This window comes from Megalobrama amblycephala, linkage group LG5, assembly GCF_018812025.1.
Source record: "Megalobrama amblycephala isolate DHTTF-2021 linkage group LG5, ASM1881202v1, whole genome shotgun sequence".
In the NCBI taxonomy this organism is placed as follows: Eukaryota; Metazoa; Chordata; class Actinopteri; order Cypriniformes; family Xenocyprididae; genus Megalobrama; species Megalobrama amblycephala.
The window spans coordinates 690,407-713,535 of record NC_063048.1 but is presented as its reverse complement, the minus strand read 5'-3'; the positions used below and the strand labels follow the sequence as shown (position 1 = coordinate 713,535).

Genomic DNA, 23,129 nt, shown 5'->3' with positions numbered 1-23,129 from the left:
CCACAAATTAAGATATTTTTGTTGAAATCCGATGGCTCAGTGAGGCCTGCATGGACAGCAATGCCATTTAATCTCTCAAGATCCATTAATGTACTAAAAACATATTTAAATCAGTTCATGTGAGTACAGTGGTTCAATATTAATATTATAAAGCCACGAGAATATTTTTGGTGCACCAAAAAAACAAAATAACGACTTATATAGTGATGGCCGATTTCAAAACACTGCTTCAGGAAGATTCGGAGCGTTATGAATCTTTTGTGTCGAATCATGATTCGGATCGCGTGTCAAACCGCCAAACTGCTGAAATCATGTGACTTTGGCGCTCCGAACCGCTGATTCGACACACTGATTCATTTATGATATGATTTATGATTAATCGGCCATCGCTATATAAGTCATTATTTTGTGTTTTTGGCGCACCAAAAATATTCTCGTGGCTTTATAATATTAATATTGAACCACTGTACTCACATGAACTGATTTAAATATGTTTTTAGTACATTAATGGATCTTGAGAGAGGAAATGGCATTGCTGTCCATGCAGGCCTCACTGAGCCATCGGATTTCATCAAAAATATCTTAATTTGTGTTCTGAAGATGAACGAAGGTCTTACGGGTGTGGAACGACATGAGGGAGAATAATAAATGACAGAATTTTCATTTTTGGGTGAACTAACCCTTTAATCTTTCTAGTAGGGTTACTAGTACTAGTATTTATTTATTTTTTTATTTTTTTTATAAATGCGTAATTGTAAAAAAAAAAAAAAAAGGTCAGAAATGTGAGATATAAACTAGCAATTGCGGGAAAAAAGGGTCAGAATTGTGAATTAAAAGTTTTTTATTTTTATTCAGTGTCGAAAAACAAGCTTTCATACTTAAGCTTTTAGGTGCACCTTCATCAAAATATGTTAACCTTTTAACATTCATATTTATTTATTTATTTAATATTATTTAATTGTTTTTTGTTTCATGAGATTTATCCAAAGTCCAAACTGGAATATCTGGTACCCTGGTTGGTATCACTGAGATAGTTTGAAATAGAAATATAAAGCAACATACACAGAAATCAAAAGCAATATTTATTTATTTATTTATTTTGTTTGTTTGTTATGGGACACTTTTATTTTGAAAAGCACACTTCCTGTCAGTGGTTTCTGGGCTCGCGCATGAGGAATAAACTGGAAGATGAGTGGGATCGAGGCATGGTACATGGATGAGTCCAGTGAGGACCAGAGGCTCCCGCACAGACTGAGCCCGAACCGGCCCGTGACCCGCGAGCAGCTCGAGCAGATCGGAGTTTACCACTGGAAGGTCCGAGCAGGAGTCTCACATCACGTGACACACACCAGCACCAACTCCGCGATATCTCCACTGTTTTGATGAGAGTTATGTTTAACTTAATTTAGTTTTACTGCAAGTATCTTGATACTACCATACAAATATACCCTGGTATTCTCTTTCAGTTACCATAGTATATAAACCATCAATATTTACAACATAAACCACCACAGATAGACTTTTCCAAACGTTCTCCACATTTATAGTTAACTAAAATCAACAAAAACATTACTTGTGTTTTTCATTACTGGAAATAATGGAAATACAATAAAATATATAAAAACTTAATTTATTTCCAAGGCAACATTTCTCATTTTTGTTTAGTTTAAGAAGTGGAAGCACTAAAAAAATAAATAAATAAATAAAAAAGAGAAAATATAAGCTATATATAAAAATTATAATTAAAAATATTAACAGAAACTATTATATTATGACAGTTTTTGATGGTTCTGCTCTTTTTTCAGTTAAATGCTGACATTTATGAAAACGACCCTGAACTGCAGAAGATCCGTGAGGAAAGAGGTTATTCCTATATGGATATTATAACTATTCACCCGGATAAACTTCCTGACTATGGGAATAAAGTAGGTTATGCGTATCTACGTGATTCGTATGAGATGAGAATAATGTTCAGCATATGCTAATGAGATCCATCTGTAATCCGCAGGTGAAAATGTTCTATGAAGAACACCTCCATCTCGACGACGAGATCCGCTACATCCTGGACGGATCGGCGTACTTCGACGTGAGGGACAGAGATGACCGCTGGATCCGAGTGGCCATGTCTAAAGGAGACCTCATCACGCTGCCGGCGGGGATTTACCACAGATTCACCGTCGACGAAGCCGTACGTTGGTTCTCAAACCAGTCCTGAAGGTCCCTGTTTCTGACACACACATTTCAGGTCTTGCTGTCTCTCCTAATGAGCTGAATCAGGTGTGATAGATGATGTGCAGGGCTGGAGGTCCTCCAGGACCTGTTTGAGAACCTCATCCAGTCACTGACCAGAATCTCTGCTTCTCTCCTCAGAACTACACTAAAGCCATGCGTCTGTTCATCGGGGAGCCGGTCTGGAAGGCCTACAACCGTCCAGCCGATGACTTCGACATCCGTAAGGCCTACGTCAGCTCCCTCGCGTGCTCCTGATTGGTTTGGAGTGGATGAAGCAGCCAATCACAGGACTGATGATGTGATCTTCATCAGAACGAGGCTCTGTAGTGCCTTTAACCAACTCTCTTGAGTAGATCTGTGTGACAATACTAAAACACTTTATTAGTAGAAACACTTTATACAGTATTAGTGAGTATTTTGATTGTTATGATGATGAATTGTAGAGTTTAATGTTCTCACATGTTGTTGAATTTCATTTAATTCATTTAATATTAAAGATGTGAGGAACAACTACAGACTGCTGTGTGCTCATGTTTTATGTTTCTGCACAAAGTTGCAAATGTAACTTTATATCGAATATGTTTGTAAGAATGATCTCGCCCCTCATTGGCTACCATAGTATTTATTTTTCCTACTATAGTAATCAGCGAGATCTGTTTGGTTACTGACATTCTTCCAAATATCTTCTTTGTGTTCACATTCAGACATTCATCATGTTTGGGTGAACTGTCCCTTTAAGGTCAGACACTAGAGGTGAAGAGGGTAAATATATACCACCATACTTCCCCAGCTGATTGATTACATGAACAATTTCATTTTTTTTTATTGCATGTTTTTTGAAATGCAATGTTTAAATATGCAAATTAAATATGCACTCATTTGCATACATTTCCCGAACATAAATCTGAACAGTGGATGAAGCCAGATTTATAATTTAGTTTAATTTGGGTCACATATTAAGAGTTTTTGAATTAGTTATATTGGGGATTTTTAACCTGTTAGCTGTCACCCCCACTTTAACAGACATGAAAATGCACTAATTCAAGAATAACTTTGGAATATAGACATAAGGCTGGATGAAATTTGGCAGATTATTGTAAAAGTGAAAGAACTTATGTAGGTGAAACAGAAAAAAGTTTATGAAAATGTAAAAATACTATATTTTATATAAAATATATATTTTACAAAACAAGTTTTACTCTAAAACTGCGAAGGAAATCAAAACCAAAAGTTGCGTTCCAAATTTCAGGTTGATATCTCAAAAAATGAGCTTTCAGTAAGATTTTGTTTGGGCGCAGTACCACACTTTTTCACTAGATGACACCCAAGCTCCATTACTGACCATATAAGGGCGCCTCCATTTCCATATATGGTTTGAGTGATCTGAACCATATATTTCCATTATTTTCATACTATTTATGAAGTAGACATCCTATATAGAAGTAGTATGGGAAGTTTGGCAGAAAATTGAATATGAATTCAGCCTCTAATAAACATAAAAATAACATGTATGTGGGTTATAGATCGCCGCCGCAATCATACAATGTATTTTTTTTTTTCTATTAAAAACATTTTCAGACATTTTTTTCTCAAAAAATTGAATGGATGTTATCTTTTGAACTCTTGGCATGAAAACAAACATGTTTCAACCAATCTTTAATGACTTTTTCACATTCATCACTATTTCAAAAGAAAGGTCTGAACATGCCTTATGAGTATGAAAATATGCTTGTTGCAAATTGATAAATTACTGCTCCCATGTAATTTATTTTGAAAGTCAGTCACCAAATATGAAAACTAGAGATCGTAAGCTTTCAAATGATATATAGTTTGTCAAGATTAGTTAAAGACTGTTTTAAATATGTAATGGCTGTGGGCCCAACCGCTGGCTAATATCTCTTTTTATCACTGCATAAATAAGAAAACACTGTCAATAGCCAGAAAAAAGATGTGTTATTTTATGAATAAAATGTATAAAATCAGGCGAATGATATATGAACAGCCTTCAGAATATAGATTTGAATGTAAAGCTGCTGAAGTTTTTGGTTCAGTGAATGAGAAAAAAATAATTCAATAAATAGTCTGAAACAGCACATTATTTTAAGCCAAAATCACGGAGCTGGGACTCATAAATGACACTCAGCATCACAGCAGGCGTTCACACAGTTATTAACAAGATTTTATTTTCTCATTTTCAGAATACACAGTACAGTTGTGATTAGCTTACACTCTTGGAAAACAATCATTTAATGTGTTTAAAAGCATTTCTCTTGATTCCTGAAACACGGGGAAAAGTGTGCGAGCCTTTTCCTGTCCTGTGCGGAGCGTCACGTTAACATTGGTCCTGTCTGTACACTGTAAGACTTGTAAAAGCTTCAAACAATATTTTCAGCAATATTTACGGCCACAGCTTGTTCACTCAATCCTCTGGTCTCATACCAGCTTGAGGCACTGGATGTTGAAGCTGTCTCCTTCTCGACAGGCCGCGGCCTCCAGCAGAGCCTGTTTCTTCTGCGTGCTGCGGGACGACTCCAGCTCGTACATGGTGGTGAGGTTGAAGAGCACGCTCTCGTGCAGGTACAGCGCCGGGTCCTTGTGCACCAGGCTCTCCAGCTGGCCCAGGGACTCCTTCAGCCTTCCCAAATACAGGAGACACACGGCAGAATTGTTGTTCGCCTGAGGAAAAACGGCTGAAACTGTTAGTGCTGTCACATGCGTCCAATATTCATCAGCTGCCGTTCTTCTAGAGGTGTTACAGTCTCCCATGAAATCAAAATGACAATTCTTGTTTATTATGGAATATGGCAGTATTACAGCATGTTTCTTCTCTTCTCTGATGATGAGGGCGGGGCAACCTGTCACTCACGTGAGATCCACCAATAGCAAACCACAACCACCCAATCAATTCCCCACAAACAGAATCAAGCCCCGCCCTACATTTGTTCTTGTTTGAGAAGCGTTTCACTCGGATATACAGCACAATAGAAGGAGAAAAGACCTACTTCATGCCTACTTTAATCATCACTTGATCATAAAGAGAAGCAGCACTTACCACGGGGTTCTTGGGATCAATCTTCAGAACGCTGGAGAAACACACGTGTGCGTCTGCGTAGTTATTCTGACTCAGATGAACAAAAGCCCTGTCGACAACATCACAGACGGGTTAAACAGAAGCACAGACTGTACACGACTGCTCACACGTCTGGAGTAATTATGATTTATTAATGTTTTTGAAAGAGTCTCTTCTGCTCATCAAGATTGCATTTATTTGATCAAAAATACAGTAAAACAGTGAAATATTATTATAATATAAAATAACTGTTTTCTATGTGAATATACACTGTGTGCAGAATTATTAGGCAAGCTGAACTTTTCTGATCATATTTTTTTTCCAAACACATTTTACCAATTTCAATCCACATCAATCTTAATAACTACTATTAATAATGTTTTTAATCATTTATAAGTGATATATAATTGTTCATGAAGGCTGGAAATGAAAAATGCCTTATATTCAGGTGTGCAGAATTATTAGGCAGGTTTGCTTTTACAGGCAAAATGAGCCAAAAAAGAGATTTAACTCAGACTGAAAAGTCAAAAATGATTAAATACTCATGAGAAGGACGCAATACTAATGCAATACTAGAAATTGCAAAGTTAAAGCATGACCAAGGGAAAGCAAAATGCTCATTGGGTCAGCGGGGTCATACAAAAACAGGTGGAAAAGAAAAGACACAAGTTAACTGCAAAAGAGTTAAGAATTAAGGTGAAGAATTAAGTGTGAAACCATCAGGAACCCTTTAGTCTCCAGCGCCACCATTTTCCAGAACTGCAACCTACCTGGAGTCTCCAGAAGTGCAAGGTGTCAGGATCTCAGAGACTTAGGTTAGCTAAAGAATCCTAAAAATGACCCGCTCTTAATAAGAATCACAAGCTGAAGTGTTATAAAATACATGAAGACTGGGTTTTTATAGGCCTTATAAACAGACAGCTTGAGAGTGACTCCTGAAGGACCAGCACCACATCCTCTTGTAAATTGATCAAAAGTGACAGTAAACACATTATAGATATAATAAATTCTTCAAACAGTGGTACAAGAGGATGTGGTGCTGGTCCTTCAGGAGTCACTCTCAAGCTGTCTGTCTATAAGGCCTATAAAAACCCAGTCTTCATGTATTTTATAACACTTCAGCTTGTGATTCTTATTAAGAGCGGGTCATTTTTTAGGATTCTTCACCTAACCTAAGTCTCTGAGATCCTGACACCTTGCACTTCTGGAGACTCCAGGTAGGTTGCAGCTCTGGAATGGTGGCGCTGGAGACTAAAGGGTTCCTGATGGTTTCACACTTAATTCTTCACCTTAATTCTTCCATCTTTTGCAGTTAACATGTGTTTCTTTTCCACCTGTTTTTGTCTGACCCCGCTGACCCATGAGCATTTTGCTTTCCAACATTGATCATGCTTTAACTTTGCAATTTCTAGTATTGCATTAGTATTGCGTCCTTCTCGTGAGTATTTAATAATTTTTGACTTTTCATCTGAGTTAATCTCTTTTTTTGGCTCATTTTGCCTGTAAAAGCAAACCTGCCTATAATTCACACCTGAATATAAGATTTCTTTCCAGCCTTCAAACAATTATATATCACTTATAAATGATTAAAAACAATATTAATAGATTATTAAGATTGATGTGGATTGGAATTGGTAAAATGTGCTTGGAAAAAAAATGTGAAAATCACTGCCTAATAATTCTGACACAGTGTATAGATTCCAGTGATCAAAGCTGAATTTTCAGCATCATTACTCCAGTCTTCAGTGTCACATGATTCATATTTTTGTGGAAACCATGATACACTCCCATTCCAAAGTTTTGTACAAGTAAGAAAAAAAGAAGAAATTAATACTTTTATTTAGAGAAGATGCATTAAATTGATCAAAAGTGAGAGTAAACACATTATATATAATGTTACTAAAGATTCTATTTCAAATAAATGCTGTTCTGAACTTTCTATTCATCAAATAATCCTGAAAAAACAAGCATCAAGGTTTCCACAGAAACTGTTTCCAACATTGATAATAATCATAAATGTTTCTTGAGCATCAAATCATCATATCAGAATGATTTCTGAAGGATCATGTGACACTGAAGACTGGATAATAATCTGAAAATTCAGCTTTGATCACAGGAATAAATTACACTTTACTATATATTCACATAGAAAACAGCTGATTTACACTGGAATCATATTTCACTGTTTTTACTGTATTTTTGATCAAATAAATTCAGCTTTGATCACAGGAATAAATTACACTTTACTATATATTCACATTCACACTGTTTTACATTGAAATAATATTTCACAGTTTTTACTGTATTTTTGATCATATAAATGCAGCCTTGGTGAGCAGAAGAGACTCTTTCAATAACATTTAAAAAATCATAATTATGACACATATTTGAGCGGTAGTGTAAACATGAACAGGTTTCAGTAAGCGTCTGCCATCATGCTGCAGTTGTTGAGTCAGTTTTACCTGTTCATCAGAACTGAGGTGTCTTCATGAGGTGTTTTTCCCTTTGATTGACAGGCTTTTTCCACATCCTGAAAGTACTTCTCAGCAGTTTTGATGTCTCCAATCTAAAAATATGAACAAACAGAACATTAATTACCTTCTCTGTGTGAAGATAAAACATGAAGAGCAAAACAGACTCTTTGATTCTCTTCAAAGAAAAGACACTGTTCACTCATCCACTGATAACACGCTGTTTTCTGCAATAATCACTTGCAAAAAACTAAAAAAATATCTTATTTTACTCTGCGTAACCTGGTCTGGGCGTAACCAACAGCAGTTTACATTGAACTAATCTTTCTGTACTGAATACTGAATATAACAGTAATTAACAAGGTTATTATTATCATTATTATTATTGTTTTTTTGTTTTGCAAACCTTATATATATATATTTCTAAGAAATGTTACTCATGTTTGACTCATAATGTTTGTTCCACATTAAAAATGTGACCAATACTGAACTCAACTTCTTTCTTGCATTTATGTGCATACTGAACTGTGATTGGTCTTTTTTCTTTCTTTCTCTGCATCTTTACACTGCAGAGATGATGTGTGTTGATTTTCATACACTACTGCCATTCAAAAGTTTGGGATCAGCAGATTTGTTAATGTTTCTGAAAGATCTTTCTGCTGCTCACCAAGGCTGCATTTATTTGATTAAAAATACAGTAAAATTGTGAAATATTATTCCAATGTAAATCAGCTGTTTTCTATGTGAATATATAGTAAAGTGTAATTTATTCCTGTGATCAAAGCTGAATTTTCAGCATCATTACTCCAGTCTTCAGTGTCACATGATCCTTCAGAAATCATTCTAATATGATGATTTCAGGATTCTTTGATAAATAGAAAGTTTAAAATAACAGCATTTATTTGTAATAGAATCTTTCATAACATTATAAATGTCTTTACTGTGACGTTTCATCAATTTAATGCATAAAAGTATTAATTTTTTTTTTAAAAATCTTACTGACCCCAAAACAAGACACATACTAAAACTTTGCCACTATTGTAAAGCGCTGCTAAAATGCCCCTAACTCTGTCTTGCAGTATGTCATGTGATCTGGTGGCTCTTCCTGACGTCAGGTGAGTGCTGCAGTGGTGTTCAGGTGTCTCTGCTCTCACCTGTAGGAAAATGCGTCCGATTCCACTCAGCAGCTGCACGCTTTGCTCCGGCTCGTACTCGATGATGGAGTGATACGTCTCCACCGCCAGCACATAGTCCTGAATGTGACAGGAAGGGGAAATCATTTCAATAACATGACATATATAGAGATATAGAGAACCTCTTCAACAGTTTTTCACCTCACAAAACCCTTGTTTTGGCTTTGCTAAAAATCTCGGGTAATCCGAGTGTGACATTTATACAATATATGTTCAACGGTGTTTGTGAGTTTCTTTGTTGTATGTCTGATAACCACTACAGTCTTTAGCCAGCAGATGGCACTCGTTTAACATGATAACTTGCAAAAATCAGGCGTATATTTCAGCTACTGGCAATGCAAATCTAAGTGTATACTATACAGGTATGGTATGTGCGCACAGACACGTTTACCAATAGAACCAATAATCAGAAAACCAATTTTATCCCATTTCAGCACTATCTAGTTTGAAGGATTCATAACCCTAGATAGAGGATGTTTGTATGCGCACAGATATGATTCAGCACTGAGTGCATGTGGTAGGCGTCTGTGTTCGCCCACGTACCTTCATCATTAGCAGACAGTTGGCCATGGAGTACATCACCCTGCTCAGACGTGACCTCCACAGCTGGATCGAGGCTGAAACACGGAGCAGAGAGAGAGAGACCGACTGAGCAAATGGAATGGAATTGAAAATTGCAGTCTTTGCCTCCTTTTCCCGGCTACAAACCATCAATTATTTGTCTGCTGGTGGGAATTATAGTGCAGGAGGAAAAGACACAGTGACAATCACATTTATTTTCCCTCTCTGGCTCACTGTAGACCCCCATCAGCGAGCCGATCTGATCTCAGATCTGTGTGTGTGTGTGTGTGCATGAACAGACTTCAGTGTGTGTCTCAGTACTGATGGTGTGTGATCACAGCTGAAGAAAGAGAACGACACACCTGCCGCAAAAACAGACAATGATAATTATGAGAGCATCCCTGAAGTGCATATAAAGTAAAATTACAATTGTACAATATATATATATATATATATATATATATATATATATATATATTTTTTTTTTTTTACATCTAAAAAATGTTTGCATGTATTTTTTTGTTGAGCATCATATTTGAGCATCATATTTCATCAAGCTTTTATGGCTCATGCTGATATTTATATGGACAAAGGTTAAGATTAAATTTTGATAGTTTGTAATGTAAATCAATGAGTACAGTATAGCAGATACTTACATAAATACATATAAATATGCTAAATGTATTACTGCCCCCCACAGGTCAAAGTTTGAACTAAATTGTCATATACAATATGCTAGTGCAAGTATATAACAATTAGTTAAAACTCTGACCTGTGGAGGGCAGTAATACACTTAGCAGTGTCTACACTGCTGGAATTCTAATAGAGAAGAAGAAGAAGAGAGCTAGTTCAAGATGAGCATTTATGGTTAAAACATATCAAATTTTAATTTTTTTTTAGAAAATGAACAATGGTTTCTCTAGATAAGATGCTTATTTACTGGAATGTTTTCCTCAAAAACCTTAATTTCTTTTCGACTGAAGAAAGAAAGACATGAACATCTTGGACCACATGGGGGTGAGTAAATTATCAGGAAATTTTAATTTGAAAGTGAACTAATCCTTTAAACGAGTAAAAATCTAAATAAAATACATTATTTATTGCTGTCACATTGTTTTTTTGTGGCATTTTATCAGTACACTAAATGGAGGACAGAAAATAATATTGATTATATTGAAAATGATATTGCTTTGAACCTGAGCCACCCCAGCTCAGACAAAATTTGCTCTTTCAACGCACATTATAGGATGCTTGCCATCAAACTGAACCCATCCTCCTCGGATTAACCTCTCATCCTCACCAAAACACCTTCACGCTGCCAGAGGCAAACGGGAGCAATGAACAGCCACACAAAACTCAGGGTGAGAGTAAAGGGGGCGGCAGCAGTCTGTCAGCACTTGGCAGCTCCCTCAGAGACATGTGCCCATGACAGAGGGAGTCCGTCCCGCTGAAACCACATCAGGAGCACAGGCGGCGGGCCGGTGGGGGGCTGCTGAAATCACAGACTCTCCTCATAGCTATGCTGAAGCATGTATTTATCTCTGTCTTCACCAAAACAACATGTGAGCAAGTCAATCGAGCATGCAAGACTTACAGAATGCGTCAGCTCTCTGTTCTGATAGATCGCTGCCATCTACGGCTCGCTCTTGATTTCTCTCTGGCTGGAGGAATCTTTAGACTCGAATTATAAAGGCGATGGTAAATGGTGATGTTTTTTAAACATTTTAAACTTTCTATACATTTGAAATAAATTCTATATGTTGTGAACATAATGTGTTTGTATTTTTTCACAATGAAAATAAATGTCAAAATATATTGCAAAATGTATTTAAAAGGGCATGAAAGTAATTTCCAATCTTAAAATACATTTTGGGTAAATTCAATTTTTTTTTTAAATAAAAGCTTCTGTAAATAGTATTTAATGGACTTGAGCTCACATGAACTAACAATGAACGGTAAAGAATAATAAATACCGTAACAAATGTATTGCTTATTGTTTGTTAATGTTAGTTAATGCATGAACTAATGTTAACTAATGGGACTTTACTGTAAAGTATTACCAGTGATATTAATTAACAACTTGTATTTACTATAGGGCTAGGATTAGGAATAGGGCACCATGGCAGAGCAGAAGACCACGGGTCAGGGGACCATGGCAGAAGCAGGGACAGGGAGCGCAGAAAGTTCAGGGGTGTCCTCTGTGACCATGACAAAGAGCACAGAGAGTTCAGAGTAGGCCTCTGTGGTGGATACCACCGCCTCATGGGAAGTATGTGCAGCCCAGACACATAAAATGGTGGTAGCCATTACTGGAAGTGCTGAGGACAGAGGAAAGACCTCCAGGACCACCGGACTAGAGAGTATTGGGACCACCAGGCAGGAGAGTGCTCAGACCACCTTGTTGGGGAGCGCTGAAACCAGTAGACCGGGAAGCACAGAGTCCAGCGGGCTGGGGAGCGCTGAGACCACCGGGCTTGGGAATACTGGGACTACCAGGCTAGAGACAACTGGGATGGGGAGTGCAGACACCATCAGGATTGGGATCGCTGGGACCACTAGGCTAGAGACCACTGAGCTGGGGAGTGCTGAGACCACTGGGCTTGGGAATGCTGGGACCACTGGGCTAGAGACCACTGGGATGGGGAGTGCTGACACCATCAGGATTGGGATCGCTGGGACCACTAGCCAGAAGAGTGCAGAGACTACTGGTCTTGGGAGCGTTGGGACCACCAGGCTAGAGGCGACTGGGTCCGGGAACGCTGAGACCACCAGGCTTGGGAGCGTTGGGACCACCAGGCTACAGACCACTGAGCTGGGGAGTGCTGAGACCACTGGGCTTGGGAGTGCTGAGACCACTGGGCTTATGAGAGCGGAGACCACTGGGCTTGGGAGTGCTGAGACCACTGGGCTTGGGAATGCTGGGACCACTGGGCTTGGGAGTGCTGAGACCACTGGGCTTGGGAGTGCTGAGACCACTGGGCTTATGAGAGCGGAGACCACTGGGCTTGGGAGTGCTGAGACCACTGGGCTTGGGAATGCTGGGACCACTGGGCTTGGGAGTGCTGAGACCACTGGGCTTGGGAGTGCTGGGACCACTGGGCTAGAGACCACTGGGATGGGGAGTGCTGACACCATCAGGATTGGGATCGCTGGGACCACTAGCCTGAAGAGTGCAGAGACTACCGGTCTTGGGAGCGTTGGGACCACCAGGCTAGAGGCGACTGGGTCAGGGGACGCTGAGACCACCAGGCTTGGGAGCGTTGGGACCACCAGGCTAGAGGCGACTGGGTCGGGGAACGCTGAGACCACCAGGCTTGGGAGCGTTGGGACCGCCAGGCTAGAGGCGACTGGGTCGGGGAACGCTGAGACCCACGGGCTAAAGACCACTAGGACAGGGAACACAGAGACTGCCGGGCTTGGGAGTTCTGGGACCACTGGGCCGGGGAACACGGAGACTAGAGACCACTGGGCTGGGGAGCGCTGAGACAACCAGGCTAAAGACCACTAGGTCGGGAACTCAGAGACTACCGGGTTTTTGAGTTCTGGGACCACTAGCCTGAAGAGTGCAGAGACTACCGGTCTTCGTACCGTTGGGACCACCAGGCTAGAGGTGACTGGGTTGGGGAACGCTGAGACCACCAGGCTTGGGAGCGTTGGGACCACCAGGCTACAGACCACTCAGCTTGGGAGTGCTGAGACCACTGGGCTTGGGAGTGCTGAGACCACTGGGCTTGGGAGTGCTGGGATCACTGTGCTAGAGGCGACTGGGTCGGGGAACGCTGAGACCACCAGGCTTGGGAGCACTGGGACCACCAGGCTAGAGACCAGTGGGATGGGGAGTGCTGAGACCACCGGGCTAAAGACCACTAGGACAGTGAACACGGAGACTGCCGGGCTTGGGAGTTCTGGGACGACTGGGCCGGGGAACACGGAGACTAGAGACCACTGGACTGGAGAGCGCTGAGACAACCGGGCTAAAGACCACTAGGCCGGGAACTCGGAGACTACCAGGCTTTTGAGTTCTGGGACCACTGAGCCGGGGAATGCAGAGACTACCGGGCTTATGAGTTCTGGGACCACCAGGCTATAGACCACAAGTTACCAGGGTGGTACAGGTGGTGTACTTAGCAGCCAAGCTTCGCAATTGCCAATGCAATAGGTGCATAGCCCCATAAATATATTTATATATTTTTATAAATATATATATATATATATATATATATATACCAACAATATTAGTAATACACTGAAATAAATTTTAAAATATATCTGAAAGTATATATAGTATATTTTTGCCATATGGGTGGTTTCATTCACACATAATGAGCGCAGTTTTCTTTCTTGTGTTAACATTTTTCCAAGCACACTGAAGGGATTGTATAATTTATAAAGCTTTTTATATACAAATTTTTGATATCTGTGATTGCAAGATAAGTCATCAAAAAGAAAGACTGTAAAGTCTACAACTGTATATCTGCCAAAAGTCTAGGATGTAATTTAACACAGGCATCATAACAGATATGGAATCTTATAAATAACCATTTTGCATGGTGGTGGAAACAAGAATGAGTGAACAATGACGGATTTTTCATTCTTTTTGTATTTGACATGCACTAGGTCTAGAGGAGAGATTTCAGTGGTCTGTACCGAGTCTGTTGTCCTGTGTGAGGTTCATCATACTCCCGTCCTCAGCTAAACCCTCCTGCAGGTTATTCAGGATCTGTGAAAGGACGAGAACAGTTTTACAACACCAATTACAGCTACGCTAATTAAATTTCAGAGCTCTGTGGAGCAGGTGCAGCCGGTGAGGTGTAAAGTTCAGCTCACCTTCTGACAGACGCTCTTTATTCTGTGGAGGCGGTCCAGAGTTTCCTGAGGCTTCTGCAAATACTGAGGGAGCTCGGCGTGCAAAACACGCATGGAGAACGGCACCATCGAGCCTAGGCCATCCAAGACAGAGGGAAATGACACACACATTTAGGGATATTAATACTAATGCATACTCTTTCTCTTAAGCAAAAACTAACAAGCACAAATGTTCCATTCTTGCTTCTTTTTCTGTCAAGAAATACATTGAAGAAACAGACTCCATGATGGTGAGACGAGGGGCTGTAGCTTTGATCACACCACTCTTTGAAATCAGGATGGATCCTGTAACGCAGACCTGAGTCAAGGGCTGTATCTTCAAATTTCACCTGACCGACTGCAAAAAGGTTGACTGGAAATAAAATTCTGTTGGGTAATGGGCTGATATTATGATTGCATTTGAGAAGGAACTAATTGCTGGATTTGCCAAATTTTGCCAGGTTTGTGGCATCATTATAAAGATATCTACAGTACCATTCAAATGTTTGGGGTCGCAATCTAATAACACTTTAGGCACAGTATTAATTACACAATCAGTGATTACAGATAGTCATCAGTTACTAAAATTCAGCAGCAACAGTTCTATGTGAATATATAGTAAAGTGTAATTTATTCCTGTGATCAAAGCTGAACTTTCAGCATCATTACTCCAGTCTTCAGTGTCACATGATCCTTCAGAAATCATTCTAATATGATGATTTGATGCTCAAGAAACATTTATGATTATCAATGTTAAAAACAGTTGTGCTGCTTCATATTTCTCCCTGGTTTCACAGACAAGGTTTAAATTTAATCCCAGACTAAAACGCATGTTTGAGCTGTTTTAACTGAAAGTACATATTAAAATATATGAGTGTCATTGTTTTGTCTCAAGATGCACAACAGTCATGTTTTTTTGTTTTGTTTTTTTGTTTTCTAAGGCACGTTTATAAAAGCTACTTAAATGTCCTAATTGAACTAAGGTCTAATCCTGGCTTAATCTAAACCCTGTCTGTGAAACCAGGCCTTAATGTTTCAGGATTCTTTGATGAATACAAGAACAGTTCAAAAGAACAACATTTATGTGAAATAGAAATCTTTTGTAACATTATAAATCTCATGAATGCATCCTTGCAGATTAAAAGTATTCATTTCTTAAAAAAAAAAAAAACAACTTGTGAACATTGGATGGGAAGATATAACTTAATATATCAGAATAACTTAATATTGCCTTGCACATAAAATGTAGTTAAACAACTTTTACCTCGTCTTCCAGGATAAACCGTCGGATAATATTCATAGTAGAGGTTTGGATGGTCAAGATTCCCAAAGGGCTCAAACTCCAGTTCAGCGTTCTGGAAAAGGTTGAGCTTCACCAGAAGAGCGAGACGCACAAACCACAGCTGTAGAGACAAAAGAGGTGTCTGCTTCAACAAAACAACTCAACATATTGTTCTTTCTGTAACTTAGTTGTGCAGTGCTTTCTGATCTTCATGTATTACAGACGAGCTCTTCTCTGCAGCAGTACGTGCGGAGCCGCGTGAGGCCGGCACATCAAAGCGAGCGGGTGCTTTGATATGAGCCGCGGGCCCGTCAGCGGGTTACTGTGGACTGAGTGGGAGTCGGGAGTCTCGGGACGGCAGCTAAAACACCGACTGCTCTGCGCTGCTTCACATGTACAGCGTATCAGTGTGGGAAAACTGAACACAACTCTAGGACACAAATTTCATAGTTCGATTTCGATTCACAAGCTTGCGATTCAATTCGATTCGATATCCAATTATATATCAGTTACATTATGTGTCAATTTTTCTCAACTAATGCAGTAAACCATACAGGGAACACTGTCAGTTGGTACATAACTATAATATTTAAGTGGGTTGTAAACAAACATTTAAAGGTGCAGTAAGTGATTTCTAAAAAATGCTGTTGAAAGTGGATCGGACCGAGCAGCACAACAAACTTGTAGCCAATCAGCAGTAGGGGGTGTGTCCAACTCATGATGGGGGAGGAGAGAGAGTGAGCCAATCAGCAGTAGGGGGCGTGTACACATGATGGGAGAGGAGAGAAAGTGAGCCAATCAGCATTAAGGGGTGTGTGTGTCCACTTATGATGGAGAAGGAGAGAGAGTGAGCCAATCAGCAGTAGGGAGTGTGTCCACTCATGCTGGGGGAGTAGAGAGAGTGAGCCAGTCAGTAGTAGGGGGTGTGTCCACTCATGATGGGAAAGGAGAAAGAGTGAGCCAATCAGCAGTAGGGGGTGTGTCCAACTCATGATGGGGGAGGAGAGAGAGTGAGCCAATCAGCAGTAGGGGGCGTGTACACATGATGGGAGAGGAAAGTGAGCCAATCAGCATTAAGGGGTGTGTGTGTCCACTCATGATGTAGAAGGAGAGAGAGTGAGCCAATCAGCAGTAGGGGCGTGTCCACTCATGCTGGGGGAGTAGAGAGAGTGAGCCAGTCAGTAGTAGGGGGTGTGTCCACTCATGATGGGAAAGGAGAAAGAGTGAGCCAATCAGCAGTAGGGGGTGTTTCCACTCATGCTGGGGGAGGAGAGATAGTTAGCCAATCAGTAGTAGGGGGCGTGTCCACTCATGATGGGGAGGATAGAGAGTGAGCCAATCAGCAGTAGGGGGTGTGTCCACTCATGATGGGGGAGGAGAGAGAGTGAGCCAATCAGCAGTAGGGAGTGTGTCCACTCATGCTGGGGGAGGAGAGAGAGTGAGCCAGTCAGTAGTAGGGGGTGTGTCCACTCATGATGGGAAAGGAGAAAGAGTGAGCCAATCAGCAGTAGGGGGTGTGTCCACTCATGCTGGGGGAGGAGAGATAGTTAGCCAATCAGTAGTAGGGGGCGTGTCCACTCATGATGGGGGAGGATAGAGAGTGAGCCAATCAGCAGTAGGGGGCGTGTACACTCATGATGGGGGAGGATAGAGAGTGAGCTAATCAGCAGTAGGGGGTGTGTCCACTCATGATGGGGGAGGAGAGAGAGTGAGCCAATCAGCAGTAGGGAGTGTGTCCACTCATGCTGGGGGAGGAGAGAGAGTGAGCCAATCAGAAGTAGGGGGTGTGTCCACTCATGATGGGAAAGGAGAGTGAGCCAATCAGCAGTAGGGGTGTGTCCACTCATGCTGGGGGAGGAGAGATAGTTAGCCAATCAGTAGTAGGGGGCGTGTCCACGCATGATGGGGGAGGATAGAGAGTGAGCCAATCAGCAGTAGGGGGCGTGTACACTCATGATGGGGGAGTAGAGAGAGTGAGCCAGTCAGTAGTAGGGGGTGTGTCCACTCATGATGGGAAAGGAGAAAGAGTGAGCCAATCAGCAGTAGGGGGTGTGTCCACTCATGCTGGGGGAGGAGAGATAGTTAGCCAATCAGTAGTAGGGGGCGTGTCCACTCATGATGGGGGAGGATAGAGAGTGAGCCAATCAGCAGTAGGGGGCGTGTACACTCATGATGGGGGAGGATAGAGAGTGAGCTAATCAGCAGTAGGGGGTGTGTCCACTCATGATGGGGGAGGAGAGAGAGTGAGCCAATCAGCAGTAGGGAGTGTGTCCACTCATGCTGGGGGAGGAGAGAGAGTGAGCCAGTCAGTAGTAGGGGGTGTGTCCACTCATGATGGGAAAGGAGAAAGAGTGAGCCATTCAGCAGTAGGGGGTGTGTCCACTCATGCTGGGGGAGGAGAGATAGTTAGCCAATCAGTAGTAGGGGGCGTGTCCACTCATGATGGGGGAGGATAGAGAGTGAGCCAATCAGCAGTAGGGGGCGTGTACACTCATGATGGGGGAGGATAGAGAGTGAGCTAATCAGCAGTAGGGGGTGTGTCCACTCATGATGGGGGAGGAGAGAGAGTGAGCCAATCAGCAGTAGGGAGTGTGTCCACTCATGCTGGGGGAGGAGAGAGAGTGAGCCAGTCAGTAGTAGGGGGTGTGTCCACTCATGATGGGAAAGGAGAGTGAGCCAATCAGCAGTAGGGGGTGTGTCCACTCATGCTGGGGGAGGAGAGATAGTTAGCCAATCAGTAGTAGGGGGCGTGTCCACGCATGATGGGGGAGGATAGAGAGTGAGCTAATCAGCAGTAGGGGGTGTGTCCACTCATGATGGGGGAGGAGAGAGAGTGAGCCAATCAGTAGTAGAGGGCGTGTCCACTCATGATGGGGGAGGATAGAGAGTGAGCTAATCAGTAGTAGGGGGTGTGTCCACTCATGATGGGGGAGGAGTGAGAGTGAGCCAATCAGTAGTAGGGGTGTGTCCACTCATGATGGGGGAGGAGTGAGAGTGAGCCAATCAGTAGTAGGGGCGTGTCCACTCATGATGGGGGAGGATAGAGAGTGAGCTAATCAGCAGTAGGGGGTGTGTCCACTCATGATGGGGGAGGAGAGAGAGTGAGCTAATCAGTAGTAGGGGCGTGTCCACTCATGATGGGGGAGGAGAGAGAGAGTGAGCCAATCAGTAGTAGGGGGCGTGTCCACTCATGATGGGGGAGGATAGAGAGTGAGCTAATCAGCAGTAGGGGGTGTGTCCACTCATGATGGGAGAGGAGAGAGAGTGAGCCAATCAGTAGTAGGGGGCGTGTCCACTCATGATGGGGGAGGATAGAGAGTGAGCTAATCAGCAGTAGGGGGTGTGTCCACTCATGAAGGGGGAGGAGAGAGAGTGAGCCAGTCAGTAGTAGGGGGTGTGTCCACTCATGATGGGAAAGGAAAAAGAGTGAGCCAATCAGCAGTAGGGGGCGTGTACACATGATGGGAGAGTAGAGAGAGTGAGCCAATGAGCAGTAGGGGGTGTGTCCACTCATGATGGGGGAGGAGAGAGAGTGAGCCAATCAGTAGTAGGGGGCGTGTCCACTCATGATGGGGGAGGAGAGAGAGTGAGCCAATCAGTAGTAGGGGGCGTGTCCACTCATGATGGGGGAGGAGAGAGAGTGAGCCAATCAGTAGTAGGGGGCGTGTCCACTCATGATGGGGGAAGAGAGAGAGTGAGCGAGAGGGAGATGAGCGAGAGGGAGATTTGAAGAAAGACTGTAGAAAGAGAGATGGCTGGATGCAGAGGTTGTGTTGTTTCTGCTCCATACGTGAGTAACGTTTGTTTTGAGTGTGTGCTGCTGGTGACTAACAACAAACTTTTGCTTGTATATACTCTTGTATACTATATGTTATTTTTTTTCTTCCTTGTCATTCGTTCATGATCTTCACTTTATTTTTCGTGGGCCTTAAGCTTTCGCCGCAGAGAGACCATGGTGCTCTGCTCACCTGTAAGGAGTCTGTGGTGTGGCTGGTGGGCTGGCCGCTCTTGCCGTAGCCCTGGCCGTGAGCCGTCAGCAGTCTGCCCGTCAGGTCCACGGCCGCCCTCCAGTTCTTAGTGCTCTGTGTGCCGAGAGAGAAGATGAAGTCATTAAACAAACAGCTGCTCGCTCAGGAGGAGGCGTGAAAGAGACGACAAGGTCACTGTGAGCACTCGCTTTACATGACGCTGGCATTTGTTACAGCAAGACTTCAGTTTCAAAACTTGCATATGTTGCAAAATAAATGAAAATCAACTGCAATACAAACTAGGGACTGACAAATTAGGCTTGTTCACACTAAAGTTTTCTTCACATGTGGCATATTGTGCACATACATCTGATTTGTTTTTCAGATCTGATCTTCAGGACAGAGTGTCTGCAGTGTTATTTTGCATGGATGAAATCTTGATCGGTTTGTTCAGACAGTGCGGTTTTCACATTTTTACAAGCCCTGCCACAAAATAAATTAATAAAATAAGATGGTTATTGTTGTTTAATTGTTAATATTCTAATAAATAGCTTATTATGACACCAGAATTTTAGATACCAGTGAAATTTCACAGTGAATTTCAATACCACAGCAAAAACTACTAGCTGGACTAATATAAAGTTCAAACATTATGAAAGTGAACAGTCAATAATAAAATAAGAACAAATAAACAAATTACGGGTATTTGACATAATTTTTATTTGTGTATTTGTCCGTGCAAGTGAAGAGAAGAGAACTCAATTCTGTGTTCAATTCCATCAACTGTTAAAGGTGCAATATGTAATATTTTTGCAGTAAAATATCCCAAAACCTCTAGGTCAGTGTTATATATTTTGTTCAGTTGAGTTCTTACAATATCCCAAATGTTTCCAACTATTTTGTGAGAAAATTGCAGTTTTAACCAAGGCTCCGGGACGTGTGAGGAGTCGCCTGTCAATGGCGTCATACCCGCGTTACCCTCGGTTTCTGGTTTATTTTGTAGAAACCATGGAAACACCAAAGACGCTTTAATATATTAAATGTTTTAATAGACAAGGGAACAACTGTTTTGATATATTTATAGACAGAAAACTAATAGTTGTTATATAGCTCAACACATTAAGTCTTATTGTTTAAATCCAATTTTCTTGATGTTTTGCGAGTACCGTGCTTTACCATGCCTCAGAGAAAAACACTATTTTGTGAAGTAGCTAACATAGCATAATCAGATGCAGCTTTATTTTTAGTAACAGTAATACAGCATTTTCTCCATCATACAATACATTTTAAAATTAATTGCATGCCATTTATCAACACAATCATCCAGCATTTAATATGATATTGTAAAATCGATCTATCTTACTGCAGTGTGTAACAGTGTCTCACAGCAGCCGCCGAGCGAACGCACAGAGTAACGTTATAACATCATTTTCAACACTCTCAAATGTATCTAATATGATAAACAGAGCTGCGTTACCTCATACTCATGACCGGAAAAGCGGCAGCGGCGCCGGCGACTGTGTCATAATAAAAGTCCCGCTGCTCGTGAGGCGTGTGTTGATCAATCGCTCCAGCTCCTCGTTCAGCTCCACAACACTCGCTCCTGCTCTGCTTCATACTACAGTAACGTTAATAATCTCATCCATGAACATGATTTCTTCCCGAGTCCAATCCCGATTCTTTTGCACCGTCCGTTGAGGTGAAGACCACATGTCCCAAGATTCCTCTCTAAAACTTGGCATCATCAAGCTACGCCTTTGTTTTGAATAGACCTCTAGTGACCTCTAGCGGCCAAAATTATTACATATTGTACCTTTAACAATCAATCGCTAGATTAATCGACTAATTATTAGTAACAACCCTAAAATCTATCCCTCACAGCCTTCATCCACCATACATTCAATATCATGTCTACCCTTACTATACAATCTATAAAAGACTATATTCACATTGTGAATTCATTCAGACTCACAATTTGACATTGTGCAATTTGCTGGTTACACTCCATGCAATGTTCACACCATTCTAACTGTGGATTTGAGGAGAACACTGGATTTTGGCACTTTTTGCCTATGGTGTGGACATGTGCCTTAGATGGCATGCTGTTTTGTTTTTCTCATCCTGAGACTTTAGTCTTTCTTCTATATTTTCACAGGCATTGAAAATGCTTGCTCTTTCCTTCTGTCCTGCTCTCTCTCTCTTCTGTCGGAGCCTCTAAATCTTCATTAGAGGGGCAAATGAAGCCGAAAACCACTGGCAGGGAAACGGGCAAAAGCAGCAGCTGCCACTGAGATAAAACATAACAGACGTCAATGACGGTGGAAACGAGGGTCCTTTCTGATGTACTGCACACTTGGGGACTCCAAATGCACGCACAAGATGGATCAGAGACTCAGCTCTTTTAAAGGGATCATTCCCTGTCATCATTAGGGGCTTTTGCACCGGACGAACGTTTTCATGGTTTCTATAACTATTGGCGGAAGAACACGCTGGGCCTGGAAATGATTTTAGCTATAGAAACGACTGTTAGGGAGAATCATTTAGCTCCTACTTTAGAGTAGGGTCTAATGATGCATTCCAGACAGATCGGAATTTGGATTTTTCCCACCAGCTTCAAGGAAATAATGTCTGGAGCTCAACTCAAAGTCGGACATTCTGCGTGTGAACTCGATCATCCCCAATCTACAGCGAGACCCGTCGGCAAGTCTTGCTTTCATCGAGCTTAAACATAAAAACAAACTTTAACTTTAGACATTAAGTTTATGTAATGATACATTAGTTTTTGCTTTTTGTCAGCTGTTTTCAAAGCGATTCTATGTTATTTTTATTCTGTATTTGTATTTATTTTTCCTACTATGGTAGTCAATAGGGGGCGAGATCTGTTTGGTTACTGACATTCTTCCAAATATCTTCCTTTGTGTTCAGCAGAACAAAGAAATTCATACAGGTTTGGAAGTGAGTAAATGATGACAGAATTTTCATTTTTGGGTGAACTAACCCTTTTTACTGCGTATAGTTCACACTGAATGTTTTTGAACACTGTCAGCAAATTCACCTCTAAAGCAAGACATTTCATTGAAACTAGTGTTGGGTTCACACCATATTGTAAGTACCATAATTACGAGATGACAACACATGACACTCCACTTGGAGCTGTTTACGTCCTCAGACTCGGAATTACGTGTTTCTGTGACAATGATTCAATGACTCACTCATAAAGAGTTTGCTTGTTTCATTACTGGATGAATCAGCATTATTGAATCTTTTAAAATGAATGATTCAATGACAATACATGTTTCAACAGTCTCTTGTTGCCACCAACTGGTCATTGGACAAAAACACAGAATATGTGAAAGAGTAAAATTAAAATAGTTTTGGGTTGAAGAAGGGTTGTACACCATTCAGAGTTGAATTATAATTCTGTTTAAACTCCAATTAAATTATAGGGGGAAAAAACCCTACATAGACAGTGAAAGCATTGCATTTTATTTACATAAATATGTAATA

At 41.3% G+C, this 23,129-nt stretch overlaps 2 protein-coding genes across 2 annotated transcripts in view; one reads left to right on the top strand and one right to left on the bottom strand.

Annotated features, from left to right (window-relative positions):
- The first annotated feature begins 1,126 nt into the window (after positions 1-1,126).
- On the top strand, positions 1,127-2,747 carry adi1 (acireductone dioxygenase 1). The gene is made up of 4 exons (XM_048190330.1): positions 1,127-1,314; positions 1,806-1,925; positions 2,009-2,188; positions 2,371-2,747. The coding sequence occupies exons 1-4, from the start codon at positions 1,189-1,191 to the stop codon at positions 2,485-2,487; spliced, it is 543 nt and encodes a 180-aa protein (XP_048046287.1). The 5' UTR covers positions 1,127-1,188; the 3' UTR covers positions 2,488-2,747.
- A 1,646-nt stretch (positions 2,748-4,393) lies between these two features.
- The window catches only part of trappc12 (trafficking protein particle complex subunit 12), a 32,379-nt gene continuing 13,643 nt past the window's right edge, over positions 4,394-23,129 (bottom strand). The window contains 9 exon segments of the mRNA XM_048190328.1: positions 4,394-4,908; positions 5,285-5,372; positions 7,765-7,868; positions 8,928-9,026; positions 9,510-9,583; positions 14,175-14,247; positions 14,355-14,467; positions 15,637-15,775; positions 19,623-19,736. Of these exon segments, the coding sequence (XP_048046285.1) occupies positions 4,666-4,908; positions 5,285-5,372; positions 7,765-7,868; positions 8,928-9,026; positions 9,510-9,583; positions 14,175-14,247; positions 14,355-14,467; positions 15,637-15,775; positions 19,623-19,736 (1,047 nt within the window). The 3' untranslated portion in view covers positions 4,394-4,665.

Coding starts and splice junctions, on each gene's coding strand:
- adi1 (XM_048190330.1), top strand. CDS start 1,189: ATGAGTGGGATCGAGGCATGGTACATGGATGAGTCCAGTGAGGACCAG. Junction 1,315..1,805: donor TCGGAGTTTACCACTGGAAG/GTCCGAGCAGGA, acceptor CTCTTTTTTCAG/TTAAATGCTGACATTTATGA. Junction 2,189..2,370: donor GATTCACCGTCGACGAAGCC/GTACGTTGGTTC, acceptor TTCTCTCCTCAG/AACTACACTAAAGCCATGCG.